At 38.1% G+C, this 18521-nt stretch overlaps 1 protein-coding gene across 2 annotated transcripts in view; it reads left to right on the top strand.

Annotated features, from left to right (window-relative positions):
* The window catches only part of LOC146378762 (seizure protein 6 homolog), a 90514-nt gene extending 80760 nt beyond the window's left edge, over positions 1 to 9754 (top strand). The window contains exons 10-17 of one of the 2 annotated variants that reach the window (XM_084941792.1): positions 3594 to 3790; positions 4599 to 4793; positions 5284 to 5475; positions 5663 to 5857; positions 6048 to 6086; positions 6190 to 6298; positions 6381 to 6477; positions 7631 to 9754. In XM_084941792.1, coding sequence (XP_084797918.1) covers positions 3594 to 3790; positions 4599 to 4793; positions 5284 to 5475; positions 5663 to 5857; positions 6048 to 6086; positions 6190 to 6298; positions 6381 to 6477; positions 7631 to 7657 — 1051 coding nt within the window. In that variant the 3' untranslated portion in view covers positions 7658 to 9754. Of the gene's footprint in view, positions 1 to 3593; positions 3791 to 4598; positions 4794 to 5283; positions 5476 to 5662; positions 5858 to 6047; positions 6087 to 6189; positions 6299 to 6380; positions 7611 to 7630 lie in introns of those variants that run through there. The other variant, XM_084941791.1, reaches the window with a different exon arrangement.
* The last annotated feature ends 8767 nt before the right edge of the window (positions 9755 to 18521 follow it).

Genomic DNA, 18521 nt, shown 5'->3' on the forward strand with positions numbered 1-18521 from the left:
AGTGTCAAAGAATATGGGCTGTGGTGCTGATAAACCACCGTAGTAGGAAAAAACAGGAAAATCAATCACAGTGAAAGTAGTAAAATTAGAAACTAGCTTCATTTAAAAAAAACAAGAGAAAAAGAACAGCCAGTACATTGGCAACATTTTTTAGTATGTGGGAAAAGGGATCAGTGGGTGTTGGGGTTAGGGGTTAGGGTTAGGGTTGTTGTGATGAGAATGCAGAAACTGGATGTAATCACACAGTATTAATACCAAATGACAGATCTACATCACTCTGGGAGGAAATCCATGAGAGCAGAGAAGACTGATAGCTTTTATGACCCAAAGGTGAGGAAGCGCTCAAACAGAAATGAAGATTCCATGCAGTCACTATAGTGTATGCAGAATTCATGGTATTCCTCAAATAGATTTATGAGAAAGCAGAAAGTTTAAGGTCAAAAAAGTTATTTGCCTATCCTGTAGATGCCCTCATAGAAGGCACCAGGTCTGTATTTCTATAGAGTATTATCATGGAGATTTGGAAGTGAAAATTGGCTTTGTCATTCCTGTCACTTCAATCCACAGTGGTCGATTGTCAAAGAACACGGAGGTGTAAATTGCCCTCATAGTGTTCCAGCTAACCAGAGGGAGTACATTGCCACCCAAATTCATGCAGCCCACATTCATTATTTGTGTCCAGGAGGAAAACCCTGTCCAAATTTCTTCATAAAAAAAAAAGATCTACCCATCATTCTGGCCATGTTGTGTTAAAATTTTATTTTGCATTATTTTTCACAGAAGCAAACCTTGTGGGGCTAATTAGATCTGCTTTTTGTTTATACTGTTAGTCAACATAAAATATTCAAGATTTATTCCTAGTCTGATTTTAACAGCAGTTTGTTTGCTCTCAGAGGAATTCTGTGGGGAGGTTCTGGGTAAAAGACTGAGTAGAAGAGAGGTCATTTGTTTCCCTTTATTATGAAACCCCGTCAATCACAGATAACATGGCCTTATCTCCTATTACAGTGTTTGTCCCAAAAAAGCTGAAATTATCAGTGTGGATGTGGACAGGACCCCAATGTTAACTTGGGCAAGCCAAAAATAAGCAAAGAGCAACCCTTTTTATTTGGCTGTTTTGAAAATGGCCAAACATATTCCAAAAGGGAACAAAACATATATCCAAAAACAATCACCACGACGATGGTAATAAGAGTATAAACTGGGTCTGAACATCGAAAAGGAACAACAGATGCTCTGACAAACCAAAGTGGAGACAGGACTATGCATAAGGACTGTATATAAAGAATATAATAGGGCTGGGGGAAAAAATTGATACAACATAAAATTGCAGTATTTTGTGTGGCAAAATTTTATCTATACAGGGACACCAAATATTGGTATTTTATTAAATATTGATTAAAAAAAAACCTCTGGGGATACTATGAACAAGATGGCTCATCAAATGCACCACCATCTTGAGATAACATTAGCTGAGCAAACTTACATTAAATCGGCTCAGCCAAATTACCATCAAACACTGGACATACTTGACAAAGTTTGCTCCTAATACAGAGCAAGCTAAGAAAGCTAATAGCTCAGTCAGACGAATGAAAATTAAACACCAACCTTATTCCATCTACATAAAATCCTCGGCTCCTTGGTGATTGCATTGAATTTTTTAAACATTCTCCAACCTACTGCAGCTTGTGGTGACTGAATGTCTGCCCAGAACTTGAGAGTGTTGCACATCATGACAACTTAAGATCACAAGGCAGTTGCACAGATAGGAGGCAACCTTTCTGCAAACATCATAGTCTGACAGTCGCTTTTCTTATAGATGAGCTTGACTCAGAATTGGATATCTTAACAATATGGATATCTCTACAGTGTTACTGTAAATCTATTGCTCAGACAAATACATGTAGAAAAGACAAAGACACACCATTTAAGAACAAGCCGAAATTACATACAGCAGCTACAGAAACTGCACATTTTTGAGGCATAGTAATTTGAAACTTGTACTCTGAGCACTGTTTTCTCACCACACTTTGTGCCCTTGGTTTGTCACTTGATCTGGCACAGTAAACAGTGATGTACAGTTTGCATTGGAGACGGGTAATGGCTGTAAAGGCACCACTGCTGGGCTCCCATGAAGCATGTGATTGAAGGCATTGTGCTATTCTTATTCTTAATTTTTAAATGGTACAGTTCAGTGATTATTAACACAATCAAGTTAAGTCGTAAAAACTAGCTGCACTGCTATTTCGACACCAAATTTAGTCACGGGTAAGAGCAACCATTTTCTTGTCCTCTACAGCTTATATGACTACATTTCTTCCCCCCAGTATTCTTCATACTCTGTGTCTGATTGATGCTGATGTAATTACAAAGACATATGAATTTTCCAAATGGAAAAAGGTTAATGCATTTTTATGTTAATCAGTAACAGCGAAGAATCCGCCAAACTGTGACTTGACTACCGTATACTCTATCACACATTAACATCACAAACACAACACAAAACATGTACAACTGAATTCATACGTATTTATTCATTATTTATTATCTGTTATTTTTTCTACCTGTTTCTGTAGTCCTTCTATAATTCCGTTTTTGCTTGTATGGCAGCTTTTTGTAAAAGGCCGGTAAAGGACAATTCAAAAAGTAATTCCTTTGGATTATTTTGATGATATGCTCAAATACCCATAAATGCACATCAGTATATATTCATGGGATGCGGGGTGGGGTGTTGGGGGGCGTCAGACAGACATGAATCATGAATAATTTAATGTTTACATTGCATCAGATGCATCTAATATAAACAAAATTGCAATTTTCCAAGTACTGCTGACACTGTCTAGTATCATCAGCTTGTGCTTTCATCAGCGTAAAGGGAGACAGAACACATTTACCAACTGAAGCTCTGTGCACAACACTCAGTGTCAGGTTTATATTGTTGATTGTCATTTATGCTTAGAAATATTTAACCATATATGCTTAGAGGTGTATAATCGATTGCATTCACACCCACACCCTGGGAGCATGGGAGAGGTCGTACCTTGTTTTATTGTTTTATGGTAGGATAAACGTAGCTATGTCAGTTTTAGTCTAAGTGCCTTTTGTTTAGATGAACTGCTGGACTTCCAGGCCAGCAGGTTTAGGGAAGTTGTTTATGGGGTCATACTCTGACCCCCCCCCCCCCACACACACACACACACACACACACATACTTACACAACGCACAGGCAAGGTACTCTTTGTGTGTATGTATACGTCATATGTTAATGAACCTATGCATATTCATGTAACCACAATAAAAGGAGTGTTACAGGGAACCTGGCTGAGAGTCTGACGGAGGTCAAGTGGGTGGAACGACACTTGGCTCCAGGCAGGCCTCACGCATGCATGAGTTACACAAAGAACTTTGCCTACTTGTGTCTTGCTTTTGCTGTGTAGTAAATTGTCTTGAACGTTCCAGCGAATAGGTTTATGCTACAAACCTATCACTCAGCAAATACACCTCAGAGCCAGGGAACTCTGTCTGAATCTGCAAAGTTACTAAGGGGAAAACAAACAAAAAGTAACTCTTTTTTTTGTGATGTCAATCCTAGTCTCCATTTGGGGAAGAATGACCTGCTGACCTTCTATGATGGTGATGACTTGACTGCCAACATCCTGGGCCAATACAGTGGCACGCGACCACATTTCAAGCTCTATACCTCCATGGCTGATGTCACTATTCAGTTTCAGTCTGATCCTGCCACTAACATCTACGGCTACAACAATGGCTTTGTAGTTCACTTCTTTGGTAAGACGGTGGTTTAGTTTCATTCCCTCTTAAAAAAAACAAAACACTAATATTACATGCTTTTAATATAAGGCATACATTCTTCTAATTCTCTTGGGATTACATGTATTGTATACTTTTTACTGTAAAAGTACCACAAGCAAGTGACCACAAATGGAAACAAATGTGGAATGTAAAATGTTACTCATATCTGGAACCTAACACATCATCATTTAGGGAACGGAAAAAAAAAGAAAGGTGTATTTGTTCCCCTGTCTCTTAGTTCCCCACTCTTGCTGTGCCTTTGTCTATCTGTCTTCTGGCTTATCCCAGGTGCACAGGATTAAATAACAACAAAGACGAAACATAATAAAAGTGTTCACTTCAACATCAGCTGGTTTTACCTAACTCTTTGTGTTCCCGGCCATGTATGCTGCAGTTAGGGAGGCACAGATTGACTGGTGCCAAACCACATGCTGCGCTCCTCCTAGGAAACATCACAAGCCTCTATTTACATTTTCTTCCCAAACAGTTTCTGTTTAGAGCACAAAGAAAGCAAAAAATCTGCAGTCGTATTTATTCCCTGCAGTGGGGGTTGCATATTAATGCTCGGCTTTTTCCTTGAGGATCCTCATTATTCCTTTTAGATCTAGATCTGCTCTAAACAATAAAAAAATGTTTGTTATACAAGAAAATGGATTATTAGGAGAATATTTATATATCCTCAGTAACACATTGTCCTCACAATCTTTGCAAATCCTTTTTTAACTACCTGTCTCTTCCCTCCCATACCTGCGCTGCATGACACCAATGGCGCCAACGCCAACAGAGGTGCCAAGGAATGACACCTGCTCAGAGCTGCCGGAGATCACCAACGGCTGGAAGAGCATGTCGCATCCTGATCTCATACACGGCACTGTGGTCACCTACCAGTGCTACCCAGGATACACACTGGTTGGCTCTGAGATCCTCATGTGCCAGTGGGATCTCAGTTGGAGCGGTGATGTGCCAAAATGCGAGGAAGGTGAGAGGAAGCACATAAAACTTTGTAGTTTCTCTTTAGTCCACCTTGGGAGTTAGAATACGCCATCATTGGTCCAAGTCTCAGACCTTTTTGCTTAAATATTATGATAACATGGCTAATTATAGTCTTGTTACCATAATACCTGGTTAATTAGTTAGTTTGATGTAACTGTGTCATTCTGTGACTGTTCAACTTTAATACATAACATGAGGATGCATTGTCATGTGGCAAATAGTTAACAATGACATTTAGGGAACAATATTTAGTGCAGCCGGTGCACTTCCTTTGCACAACAAATTCAATGTAATGTGCATATATGTAATGGCCCCTCATAATTTTTTAAAGGTTTTTCCAGTTACCCAAGAAAAAAAAATCAAAACAATATCAAAATGAATATTTTTGCTTGTTAATTATACTTTTTATCACTCCTGTACCAGCACCGGTGGCAGTAATAACTAATTATCAACACTTGTTTTTGGTGTTGCACCAGTGATGACATGCCAGGACCCCGGGAATGTGCAGCACAGTCGTAAAGTGATCACGGGTAGTCGCTTTGCTGTTGGTTCGACTGTACAGTTCATCTGTAACAAAGGCTACATCCTGTCAGGCTCCAGCCTTCTAACCTGCTACAACCGTGATTCAGCTATGCCCAAGTGGAACGAGAGACTGCCCAAATGTGTCCGTAAGTTCCCTCAGTCAGAATAGCATAGATTCGCAGACATGCAATTATGCACGCCCACACTGTCAGCGATGTGCAGCTAAGCAATTATGAGTAAAAGGCAAAAATTACAATGTGTCACTGTTTCTACTGTACAAAGGTGCATGAAAATAATAATAGTCCTAATCAAATATATTGTGCTGCTCCTCAGCTGAAAAGTATGAGCCATGCAGGAACCCCGGTGCAGCTTCCACCAGCATGCAGAGCTCTGAAAAGGCTTTTTATCAAGCAGGAGAGATGCTGACTTTCTCCTGCCACCCCGGCTATGAGCTGCAGGGTTATGCCACCATATACTGTGTTCCTGGACACCCGTCACAGTGGAATAGCACTCCTCCTGCCTGCAGAGGTAAATCACGTAACAAGCTTCTAAATACAGTCAAAATATACAAAAAGTAAAGCAGAATCTCGACAGTGAGTGCTGTTTACAAATGCAGGTTCTTTTGATTCTTTTGGCCATAAATATAAAGCATGCACTGTGATTCACGTTGCATAAATATGGTCTACATACTCATTAAACTGCAATTATTTCTTGGTAGCGTCCTCGACACATTATGTAAATGAACGCAGACTAGATGGTAAGTCATATTTCAGTACCTTGCAGAATTGATTGATATTTATTTGTTGACAATCATTCACAGGGGTAATTATATGTTATGTCCTTTTTTCTTCTTCTTCAAGTTGTTAATACAAATTATGGCACAGAAGGAACCAACATTGCCCTTGCAGTATTTATTCCAACTGCAATCATCTTGGTGATTGTCCTTGGGATTTACATCTACTTTGCAAAGTAAGTAATGACTGAATTTTATGCGTTTCCCTTGTAATAAAGGCTTTACATGATGTTTCCTGTTTCTGTACTCTTTGCTCAGACTCCAGGGGAAGTCTATCAGAATGCCAATGTCCTCGCCACCGTATGACAACATGACAGAAGAGTCAGCTTTCGACAACCCCATATATGAGAGTGGAGTAAGTACAGATGTCATGAGCATGCAAGACGTGGATTCACAGAACACCAGCGTGCTGTCCTGATCTTTTCCCATCCGGATGTCATCCCATCGTCATCTCATGTCTCACCAGCAGAGGGTGCCCTCACACCTCACCTTTCGTCATCATGCCACTCATCACTGAGAGCTAGTGGTCTGAGCTGTGAGATAGGAACATTTTTCCTCACTTTACTCTGATGTCACATCTCATTTGCATCCTGGATTTCCATTCCATCCTCTCATAGAAGTGAGAGTGCTATGTTAGAGCTCATAGTGGTAACTTTTACCCATGTTATATACAACTTTTCCCTAAAAGTTGTGGTGCTGTGTAACGCTGATTTGGGGGCAACACTAGACTAAATACAAAAACAAATTAAATTATTTTTTTTAAAAGAGTGTTTTAGCGAGATTAAGAAATGCTTCAATGTGAGAGACAGTATAGATAAAGAACATTTAAATGTAATTTACCAACATGTATTTCCAATACTGCATAATAACATCATGCTATCGTCAATCACCCAGAAAGCATTGCTTTAAAAATGATTCTGTAGCAGAAATCCATTCACACGTTCAGGAACACTTTCAAAAGCCATTATTGTTGCTGCATCTACAAATCTAACACCACAGTACAAAAGAGGCCTTTAATTTTCAACACTTTACATGTTGCCTCTGTACGGGTTTCATTTAAATATGGCTTTTAAAATTATTTGGAAATCACTCTGTTTTGTTTTGATTTACATTTTACACAGCATCACAATTTCTTTTGGAAATTATATAGTTGTATGTTTATCATGCTATATGCTGCAGTCCCCGTGTGTGTATAAAGGTACAGTTTGCTGTAAAATCTATCAAATGAAATCTAGCAAATGAACTTGTTCTGTGACGTTAATTAGCCTTAAACTAGCATATACCTATAAAGTGTACTTTAACCTTTGTAGTGAGAAGAACCTAGAATTACATAAATGGCTATTTTCATTTAAAATAGATATTTAGTTTTTATACATTTTCTCAGTCTTCTTGAGGGTATAGTTACCAGCTGATTCATAAGTCAAAAGGTACACAAGGTACACAATATGCATAGGCTGTTGTGACAATACTAATTCTATGACTCTATTCTCTCTTCTTTGCTCCTTCAGCACTGGCAGACTCATTCTAGATACTAAATCCTGTCATTATGTCCAGTTTGGCTGTACTGCAGAACAACTATGAGGTGAGGTCTCCTTCTGATTCTGAGATCTCATCTTACTCCAGTAACCCGACCGTTCAACAATCTGTTTTTGACTTTATCTCGATCCTGCCACTTACTCACTTTTTGTCTGAAGATTTTTTTTTCTCTTAAGAACCACTGGTTGGTGAGAATTTTGAAAGACATTGTCGGTCTGTCATGAAATTTGTAACATATTGAGGATGAAATGCTAAATCATGTTTGTCTATACTTAAATAATGGATAACAGATAGGCTACTTAATAAAAAAAGAAATATCCCCTTGAAGATGCTTTGTCTATCACTGCATTTCAGTGAAGTTCACAATGTTGTGCTGTTATTGAACAACAATTTTATGTGTGGCTATAACATCTATGTATGTCATATGCAGACTTGTCAAACTTCTTTTTAGTATTGTCTTTATCAGCACCCTGCTTTACTGTTTATAAGTGACAATTGTTTACTCACTTTCATCAGAAGAAAAGTTAAAATGACCATAAACTGATGATAGACTTTTTTTTTTTTTTTTGGTAAAAGCTTTAGCAGTGGTATTTGAAAAAAACAAACAAACATGTAATGGCAATCCGTAGCTGCCCAGCTAACAAACATTTCATAGGCTTTTTTTTTTACTGTATCACTGCCATTGCAGCCTGTATTTTCTTATGTTCAGTTTAATAAAATGTCCAGGACTGATCACCAACACTTTATAATAAATCATCTAACTACTTGCTTTCATCTAAGCTCGCACTGCTCATTTTGACAACATTGAATCAGAATGGTAATAACATCTATTAGAAAAGAGATTTGCTGTAATATTCAACAGCTGTATTATAAGGAGGAGCATATATGCTTTGCACTTCACAAGCTGTACCATCCTCAATAATTTCCTGGGTTTTTTTTTTAATTATTATTATTATTTTTAAGCAGATTGCCTTGTCTGATCTGTACAGGATGACTGAAAAAGGTTAAGAGTGTTCCATTTAGAGCACAAGTAAGAATTACTCAAATTTTTTTGGACCATCTCTGCACTAGTCATCTTTTACTCCAATATTCTTTTTTTTCTTTTTTCCTCCCCATTTTACCTATTTTGTGTATTACTGTAAATATGTCTTAATCTCCACAGTCAAATCAGTTAATCTGTGGGACATCATGGTGATATTTTTCTAAAGTAAATTGTTGATGACTGTCAGTGATTGAATGTTTTCGAGTCCTTTTTATCGCCTCGAGTCAGTGGCAATTAGAGATTGGAGGAAATCTGGCTTTGATTGTTCAGCTCTGTTGGATACAAAGGCCCCATCCACCCAACAGACTTTGCCATTATTACTTGCTTCACTTTGTATGAGTCTGCTATCTGTAAATAGACTGCCTGTCCAATATGAGTGCCTCACGACTGACTATAACCTGAGTCATCACATGTGAAAATAACAGGTACATGAAAGATTCATTCAAGATTCATTTACTTTCACTTATGATTCATTTCTATCTTAATGTTTATGATTAAGGGATTTAAGAAATGATCCTGGATATATTACTATGAGCATTTGTGTAGTTCTGACTGCATACGGCCTCAGAGGATTTCTCAAATACATGTTTTCATTCAGGAACCATTAGCTATGCATACCGCTCTTCTCATATCACACTGTAAAGTCTGCCTTAAAGGATAAACATCAGCTAGCTAATTTGTGTATGTTACAAAGTGTAGTTGCACCACATCATTAGCATCCTAGGACAACAATCCTCAAAATCTAGTGAGTGCATACAGTAATCAGCTCACATCCTGATCCATGTCACTGAGTCACTGCTTTACAAAACAATTGAAATCCTGCAGTGTGCAAAATAAATCCCTGTGCAACAGATGGTTGTTTACTTGGGGTCATGTTGTGGTGCATCTGCCTGTGTTCAATTTTGTAGATAGATCTCATCTCCTTTGTGCAAATCCTTTCTGTTCTAACAAATCTTTCTTTCAGTATCACAGCTGCTGTGACCACATACAGGAAACTGCTTCATCTTTAACTATCTATAACCCTCTCAAAATAATAAATTAAATTGTTACATAAGTATTGTCACTGACTCATTAATGACTAAACTCATGTTTTAAACTCATAAAGAAGTCCTTACCTGATATAATAACAGGGCAGACACGTAACATTATATGTCACAAGTCAAAATGTTAGCTTTAAAAAGGGCCAAATGGAAAATGTATATTGTGTGGCACCACTGATTTTCACCACAGCTACAGCGGGGTAAGGCCATATACTAGAAGCTGCAGCATAAGCATTTATGCTGCCACATGTCGTCAATTACCAGAACTGAGATTATCAGCTATCTGTGCAACTGAAGCATGTGCGTTCAAATGAAATCGATGCAAAAATACTGTGTGAAGTATTGCAGGCAACACCATATAAATGTCTCCATGCATTTGTGCACCTCTAGATGGCAGCATAATAACAAGACATGCACATGAGGTACTCACAAGCCTTTTTGATGAGCATGCTGTAGTTCTCATCCAACTTATATTAGTGAATTATAACACACAGTGTATTTGTTTCCTCTTCACATCTTCTTATGAAGCATTTGTATATATTAAAACAACCCATCTCTGGTGTGTGTGTTCCTCAAACCCCACTAGAGGCCTGAGGTTATAAGCTGTTCCTAGGGCTTCACTCTTCCATTGAGGTTTGGGTTTTACAGCTCCCAGTGCTGCAGGACCACTGCAGAAATGCATATATACATTGCCAGTTACACCAGTGGACCATGGGCCTTCTCCACAGGTGAGGCATGGACAACCAAGGGAAAAATATGTATAATATAATATGTATAATATGTATAATAACTAATATATATATATATATATATATATATATATATATATATATATATATATATATATATATTATAATATGATTTATAAAATAGACACAATAAAATAAACATAAGCACTTTGTTGTTGCCACCGTGCTCAACATCAATCCTATTTCTATTGTTAACTGGAAAAGCAATGGGATGTGTAAGGGTTATGAACTTCTTCTTAAACGGGACATGCCAGAAAGGATCCCAGAACCAATGAATAAGATGAACAGTTTTGATCATGTGGTCTTACTCATTAGCATTCAGATAGCTGAGTATGGCTGTGCACTCAGAGGGTTTTTGTGAGGACCACAACTAGAGTAGCAGTAGTAGCAGATCTGACAGCCTCAAATGAAAAGATCTGACTTGCACTGCAATATGAAGAGCCGGTTATGTTGTTTAACAAAAAAATAGGAAGAGCCCACTTTAAATAAGTAGCAACAATAGTAATGAGTAAACAATATAATGCAGTTATATCTAAAATACAAGCATTTTGTTTATTCTAAACTATCAGAGGGAATGAGACTATATTTCTTTTAAAGTACATGAGGGGGTTACCTGATATTTGGGGCTTTTTGATATACTAGTTAAACAAATGAAATGCCTGCTAAAAAAAAGTAGATTCCCTGTGTATATTTGATCACTCACACAGTAAAGACATAAAGTATTTCTGCTCAATATAATCTACGTTTGACCTTATTTCTGAAAAGTGGTAATCTGCGCAATTCCTGGTGGTTTTTCTATCATGTCAGATTATTCTTAGACTATGATCCTCTGTTTTGATTGAATGATGGTTAAATGTATCTAATAAAATAAACATGTGCTTCAACCCAGAAGATTTATAACCATGTCAAGATTTTGTGTTTTTGTGCTTATGTGTATAAGAACCTGTTGTTTTTTCGTTCTTTCTTTCTTTTTTTCCTGTTCTCAGTAAATCATTTGGAAGCAGTCACCCATGATTTCAGCTGAGCTTTCACTCTGATGCTGGGGACATGGAGCAGCTTGAGCCATTAAAATGTAAATTGCCTGTGCAGTCTGAGGAAGAGGGCCAGAACAGGGATCTACTCATGCATTATGTTGTTGTCTTTACTTTACACGTTAATCATTGACAGAACAACGCAGTGTCTGCTGTCAGGGACAAGAAAAAGAAGAAAAAGAAGAAGGAAGGTACTGAGAAAAATTTGAATACAGTATAAAAATGCACATATGCAAACATGGCAGTGCTGTGGTTTTAATGCTTTGCATGTATTCATTTTAGAAAAGGAGTGACAAAATAGTAAACTTCTCCTAATGAAGTAAAACACATAGATTGCATAAACGATGGAGGTGGCCACCTTGGCATGTTTTTGCCACCATGTTGATTTTTTGGCGCCACAAGCCGTCAATATTTGGACATGTTAGTGGAATGCTAATACATTAGCTAATGCTAAGGTGTTCTTTTAGCAAGCTGCATGCAGCACATACACAAAATAGAGACATAAACATATTAGATATTTCCATTTAAAATGGCCAAAGGGATGCCACCACAACCTGCACAGTGGAGAGGTCCAGAGCACGGGAGGTCAACAAGACAGCTTCAGCTACAGCTGCTTGTGTCAGCACAGCTGTCAGTCTAAGTAGCTAACTAACTTTAAGCCTTATTAGCATCCAAAAGGAGGAGTCCATAAAGGAAGGGGGGGGGGGACTGTGTGTTGTCAGCATTGCAGGCACGTCTAGTGTATACAGCAGTCAGCCTCACTGACCTGCGCACAGAATACATTCAATGTACAGAGGATTTTATATTCTAGCATCCGATGAGCCAATACCAATTGTGGTGGTAAAACGTATAAGTGCTTTTGTATACTTTTTTTTTTTTGGCATCAGTCAGCAGCATGACTGTCCTTTGTTTGGACTTGGTTATCATCAATGAAGAGTTATTTTTCTAAAACTCCAGCAGGTGGCAATCTACTACTGAGTCTGCTGTGAAAAGAAGGTCGACATGATGAAGACCGTCACCAACACTCACTACTTCTACAGTGCACTCGTGGTGGGCTCACAATTAAACTGAAATGCCCTGCCTACAATCCAATGGAGACCTGGACATGGCAATTAACCCACTAATACTGCAGACCATTAGACCTCCCTCTCTGTGTCAGCAGTCCCAGTGCATACAGTACACTTACTAACGGACTGGGTATGACAAAAGATAGTTTAATGTAATGACCCGTTTGAGAGTCTAGGGTACAGTGTGCACTCATCTTTGTTAAGCTGCAGCTGGTTATTTACGTAGTAGAAATGCATTTCAGGACAAATTTCACTTTCACCTAAATTGTATGTATTCAAATTAAAATAATTAGGTTTCCAGATGTACAAACACTATCATATGGAGATGTACACTATAAGAGATTAGTATTTCAGTAATATTATCTTAGGAAAACAAATTATATTAGCTACTGCGTAATATTTGAAATTTAATCGAGCATTTAAAGCTTTGACAGTTGTCTCTGAGACTTCTTCCCCCACCTGTTTTAGCTGCGATAGACAGGCAGCTCTCCCTTTTAATCTGATGTTTGTGACTGCAGTGGAGAAGAAACAGCAACTAAGCAATAAAACTACTACACACTGTCTCACATCTCTCGCTTTTCTCCTCACAAACCTTACTTAATCTTATGTAGCCTTTAAGCAAAACAATAAGCACTTTGTTTATCAGTGACAATACTAAAATCTTTTTTCTTTCTCTGAATGAAAGCATCCGACTTGAAACAAACGCAACCACCAGACTTAAGTAACATAAGTACAGTTTTACTTCACTGACTCTAAGTGTAAAAGGAGGGAATATGAAAATGAATACTCAAAGAGGCTTCCTCTTTTTTCTTTATCCCCTCAGTTCTAGTTTTCATGTAAAACTATCTTTAATCTGCTACAGTGCTGCATTTGTTACAGTCCCTGGGGACCAGTAGCTGATGAGGCAGGCAGCCATGTCATATCGCTCAGACAGGACTCACGGTTGTTATTACAAACTGCAGCCTCAGGAAGCCATTTTGCGCAAAACAAAGGGTAAAACCCTGCAAGCCTCTGGTATTGCTTGATGTGGCAAGATGCCAAATCTCACTCTCCAGCATATGCAGGGGGTCTGGGCTTCCCTAGCACACGTTGATCACTGAGAGTCGTGTAAACAAAGAACTGCCTGAATTAGATATCATCTTCAATCTCCAGAGCCACAAATGATTTTCCTAGCAGAAACTATAAACTAATGTAAAGTCAAAGGTGAAAATGTGCAGGAAAAACACCTTCCTCTGTGATTATCTTGATTTATTTTGACTTATAAGGAAGAGCTTAATAGCATGCAGTATTTTTATACTTCTTATCATAGAACCAGATGATTACAACCAAGTAACAGGACGATTCTTTAAGTAATTCAAACCTTATTTGCAAGTGGGATTCACCGGTACTCTTTAGAAAAGGTTGTACTCTGTATGTTGAGTATTAGAAAACACACAGCTTTATTGTTGCATCGTTTCAGTACAGTACAAGGATGTAGCCTTACATGCTGCTTATAAAGTTCGTCTTCACCTCTTCCTGTAGCACTTCTGGTTCTGTAGCACTTGTAACCAAATATCTTGACCTTTCACATATTATCATCTTGTGAAATACATATATATATATATATATATATATATATATATATATATATATATATATATATATATGAAACATATATATGGTGTTTTAATGAGAACTTTAATTATTTTCTAAAATGAATATAAGGATGCTGGGAGCCTCCTTTGAAACTAGTTTTCTTGTGAATCCATATGGTGTACCCGAACCATGAAGGTGACAAGGCAGAGTTCTGCATGGAAATTAATGTTGAAAGGAATAAGAAGATGCATGGTTGAGTGGATGTTTTGAAGACTATATAAAAAGGATAGATGATGACGATAACAATGGTGGGGATACGCTGAGAAGCTGAGGCAAACAACAAAGAGTGGCTAATTTTAGGTAATGTGAGCTTTGTAAGCTCTGCTACCTTTAGAGGTGCAAATGTTTCGTATTTTGTAAAATCAAAATGTATTTATACAAGCTGAGAAAATAATTTATGATTAGAGTTTTTAATGATACTGTGGTGTAAAGGTAGGAGGTGATATTTGATTTCCCAAAGACTATGAAACCATTGACAGGGTCAGCACCTTCTCGGTATATTCAAGCAATGGTACATGCTGGTCAGTTTCAATAGCTGACTATGTGTGTAGCTTCCCAAGTGTGTTACTTTTGTGCAAGCAGATAGCCTTAAAGTGTTAATGTGTAGGTGTATGTGTGTAAGGCAGAGAAATCACATCAATGTATTATCTGAGGTAGAGCAAGATAGGACATGTCTTCCAGGATGCTGGGCAGGCTTGAGATTGAGGGGTCTGAACAGAGAAGGTACAAAAGCGAGAGAGCCAGAGGGCGGAGGCGAGTGGATGAGCCGGTGAGATGATAATGCAGCATGACACCTCTGAAATGAATCCCTGGTTACCATGGCAAAAAAAAAAAAAAAAGAAGAAAAAAAAGATGGGACAGTCTCTCAGGAGCCTCAAATAAAGCCAGCTCTAAATTATATTTGATTAGTATTTAGATCATGTTCCTGTTCAGCAGAAGCATTTTGTCAGCTGTTTGTGCACAAGTACCTCCAGTTTTGTAGTTACTATTAGTGATCCCTGTTGATTCAGTGATATGTAGCATGGTTTGAATAGATGTTTGTTGTTTAAGAAAACCTTTTTTTATTCTTTATTCACATGGTCTTGGATGTTTTTGCTTTCAGAGTGAGATTTTTGGAGAGATAAATTCAGTAGTTTCTATTAAAACTATTAAACATGTTGCTGAATACGGAACCAGGAAGACTTAATTCCATTTCTTTCATTCTTTAGCCTTGTCATTCACCCATCAGAAATGTAATTATTAACCACATATGTACTTCTTTGAATGTTTTCAAAGCAGCATGTCTGTGCATTGTCATATCATAGCTTTTCCAGCCTACATGTAAATTTGCAGCATTTATTTATGTACTTCAACATGTAAAATAGATTTTATTTGATCTATTTGACAGTCAGCTGGGGCATCTTTACATATCGTCGCATCACAGAGAAAAGGAAAAAAAACATGTATATAGTAATTTCGCTTTTTGTATATCCAGTGGAGTGTACAAAAGGTCATATTACCAAAGTCAATATAAAGTATAGAGATGACATTTTTTCAGAACACATTGCAGTTGCTGAGTAATGTAAAGTAAAGCACAGCAAATGTCACAGCTATTTGGAAGCAATATTCCATTATGTCTGAATTACTGAATTGCATAAATGTCAGGTAGAGTGTAGAGCAAAGTTGGATTGGTGCTGTAGGTAGACTATCCTGTATGTAATAGACTGTGTGCCTCATGTCCAAACTGCTGGACTCTTTTCGCTGCTGCACTTGCACTTCTCGGTTTTCTTGTCTTCTTAGACTGCTGACCAACCCTGAACTAATCACATCTGACTGCTATCTGTCTCCATCAATTACATACTAGGCGCCTCAAGCTCTTCTGCTTCAGTGCTGTGAAAGAGGCCGTACAATGCTACAAGAGACTCTTGCTGATTTGACTTTACCTGCTTATTCCTATAGAGTGCCTCTAGTAATGACGATCTGGGAGCAGAAGGGCGGGGAGGTGGAGCTGACTTTGATAGAAGTGGTTCTAGTGGGTGGTGGTGGATGGTATGTGTGTATGCGTGGGTTTGGGTCACTCACAATGCAAACACAGATTGACAATCGCTCACTCACACTATAGTCAGTCAGTCAAACAAGTTATTGGCTTTCCTGACCAGCTTTGGACTGTTGGAGGAAGCGCAAACACAAAGAATAGACAAACACGGGTCAACTGAGCTGGGTAATAACTGAGCAGTATTTTCTTAATATATGTTAAATAACTCCTGTAAAAGATTTACAATGCAATGCGCTATCGTAATTGATGGTGTGTGTTAACAAATCTTTCGTTTGTTGCTAATTCTCACTGATAACCAGCTCAATGTGTTTCTGTTATGAACAAGGCTGTCTTTGGTAGCTGATGCTAAACCAAGTAATAATTCAGCTAACTCCACTGAATCTTTCTTTCTTTCTTTATATTTGATCTCTTACCATACGCCATCCTGGACATTCCTCTTATTCATTGCCTGTCTTCTACTTGCTCACTGTCTGGCCGTGTTGCATGTACAGGAGATGTCTGACAGAGACAGATTGCTCAGTCACAGCTTAAAGGTGACTGCCTTGCTCTGTGTTCCCAAAAGCGATGGATCATTTGAATCCATCATGGGCAGCAGCTCTGGTCTCTATATAGACAGAGCACATGAAAGAGACAACAACAAAAAAGGCAGGGGGGGGGGCTAGAATTTGATGGCAAGAAACAGGGAGATAAAGGAGAAGCATGGAAGACTGCAGGAGAGTTTTGTGCTGCAAATACTGAGAAGCGCTAGAGCAGTGATGGAATGGAGAGAAGAGGAAAAGGAGAGCCGCTGAAGATCATCACCACTGGTCATAGCGTATGGAGCCTTCTACTTGAGAAGAGTGTATGGGGGTTGGGTGTGCTTTGAGGCATTTATCATTATTGGCTCACACCTCCATCCCTTGCTCAACCTGATATCCCTCCTGCCGTTGACATAAATCATGATTTTTCCATAATAGGTCTCCTTTCTGCCATGTGGGGAAGAATGTGCAGTTCCCATCGATTTTAGCCTCTGTTTCTCCTTCTTCCCACACATCAGCTCACAATAATGATGCATATCCATTATCAGCCATTTGTTTTGGTAGGTAAAGTTTACTTTTACAGTATATGACCTAATTTGGATGAATGATGTACTAAGGGGAGTAAACAGTGCTTAGTTTGAAAAACTTGTACAGCTATCCTTTTCTTTGGTAATATCCGTTACCTGTCCATGTATTAAGAGATATAGTTGTTTGACAGAGCTGCATTTTAACTCAGTATTTCGTGATGCTTATATTACCAGGGAGGAAGTATACTCTTTGTTTTTCAATGGTAGCTCTGAATCAAAATCAGCACTTAAATCATTAAAAGTCATAAATATTTCATTTGAGATCGTTTTTATAATTAAACATTAAAATTTAATACATTCTTTAATATGTTAACCAGGAGGGACTACAAGACTATATTTTACAAGTGGTGATTAATCACTTAGGGGCAAATGTATTTTCAAATTATACTATAATTAATCATTTAGTCATTTTGTTTCAGTTGTGGCTGAAAATATATGAATAAGAGTGGAAAGAAATTTCCACTCAAGGAATGTGATTTTATTAACAAAAAGTCTTTAATTAAAAATACTGCACATAACTCACAAAGGATGACGGAGCTCCTTTGTTTCCGTTATACAGACACTGACTCTCTGTGCTATCGAATCAGCCAAGTGCTGTTATCTCATGCTTGATGTGTGTTACAAGACATCTGGTTAATAGAACATTCAGAATGCCTGAAGAACTTAACAGAGGCTTGATTTGTGAATACTCATTCATACCCTCCAGCAGTTTCACGCCTTGTATGCCAATCCAGAGTCATTTGAAGACCAGTCATGTAAGAGAGTAAAGTGTGCCAGCATGTTAGGCTGAAGCGCCTATTTTGGAGGCAATGTTTAAATATTAATTAACTTTAGGTATTGATTTTCCTTTACTTCTTTATGAACGGTGTTATTTCTGACTTAGTAGGTAAAGTAATTTCCAAGCGATTCACTTTTTTTTAATAAACACTCATTGACCACTTTGTTATTAAGAACATTTTGGTCATGCTGACATGACAGCATCATGCTGTTACTGCAAATTTGTCACCTGCACATCCATGATGTGAATTTTCAGTTCCATTACCTCCCAGAGATGCTCTGCTGGATCTGGTGACTGTGAGGGGCACTTGGACACAGTGAACTTGTTGTCATGTTTAGGAAACCAGTTTGAAATGATCTGAACTTTGTGGAATTTTGCATT

The sequence above is a fragment of the Perissodus microlepis genome, chromosome 10 (assembly GCF_051167445.1).
Source record: "Perissodus microlepis isolate ML-2025 ecotype Zambia chromosome 10, ASM5116744v1, whole genome shotgun sequence".
Classification (NCBI taxonomy): Eukaryota; Metazoa; Chordata; class Actinopteri; order Cichliformes; family Cichlidae; genus Perissodus; species Perissodus microlepis.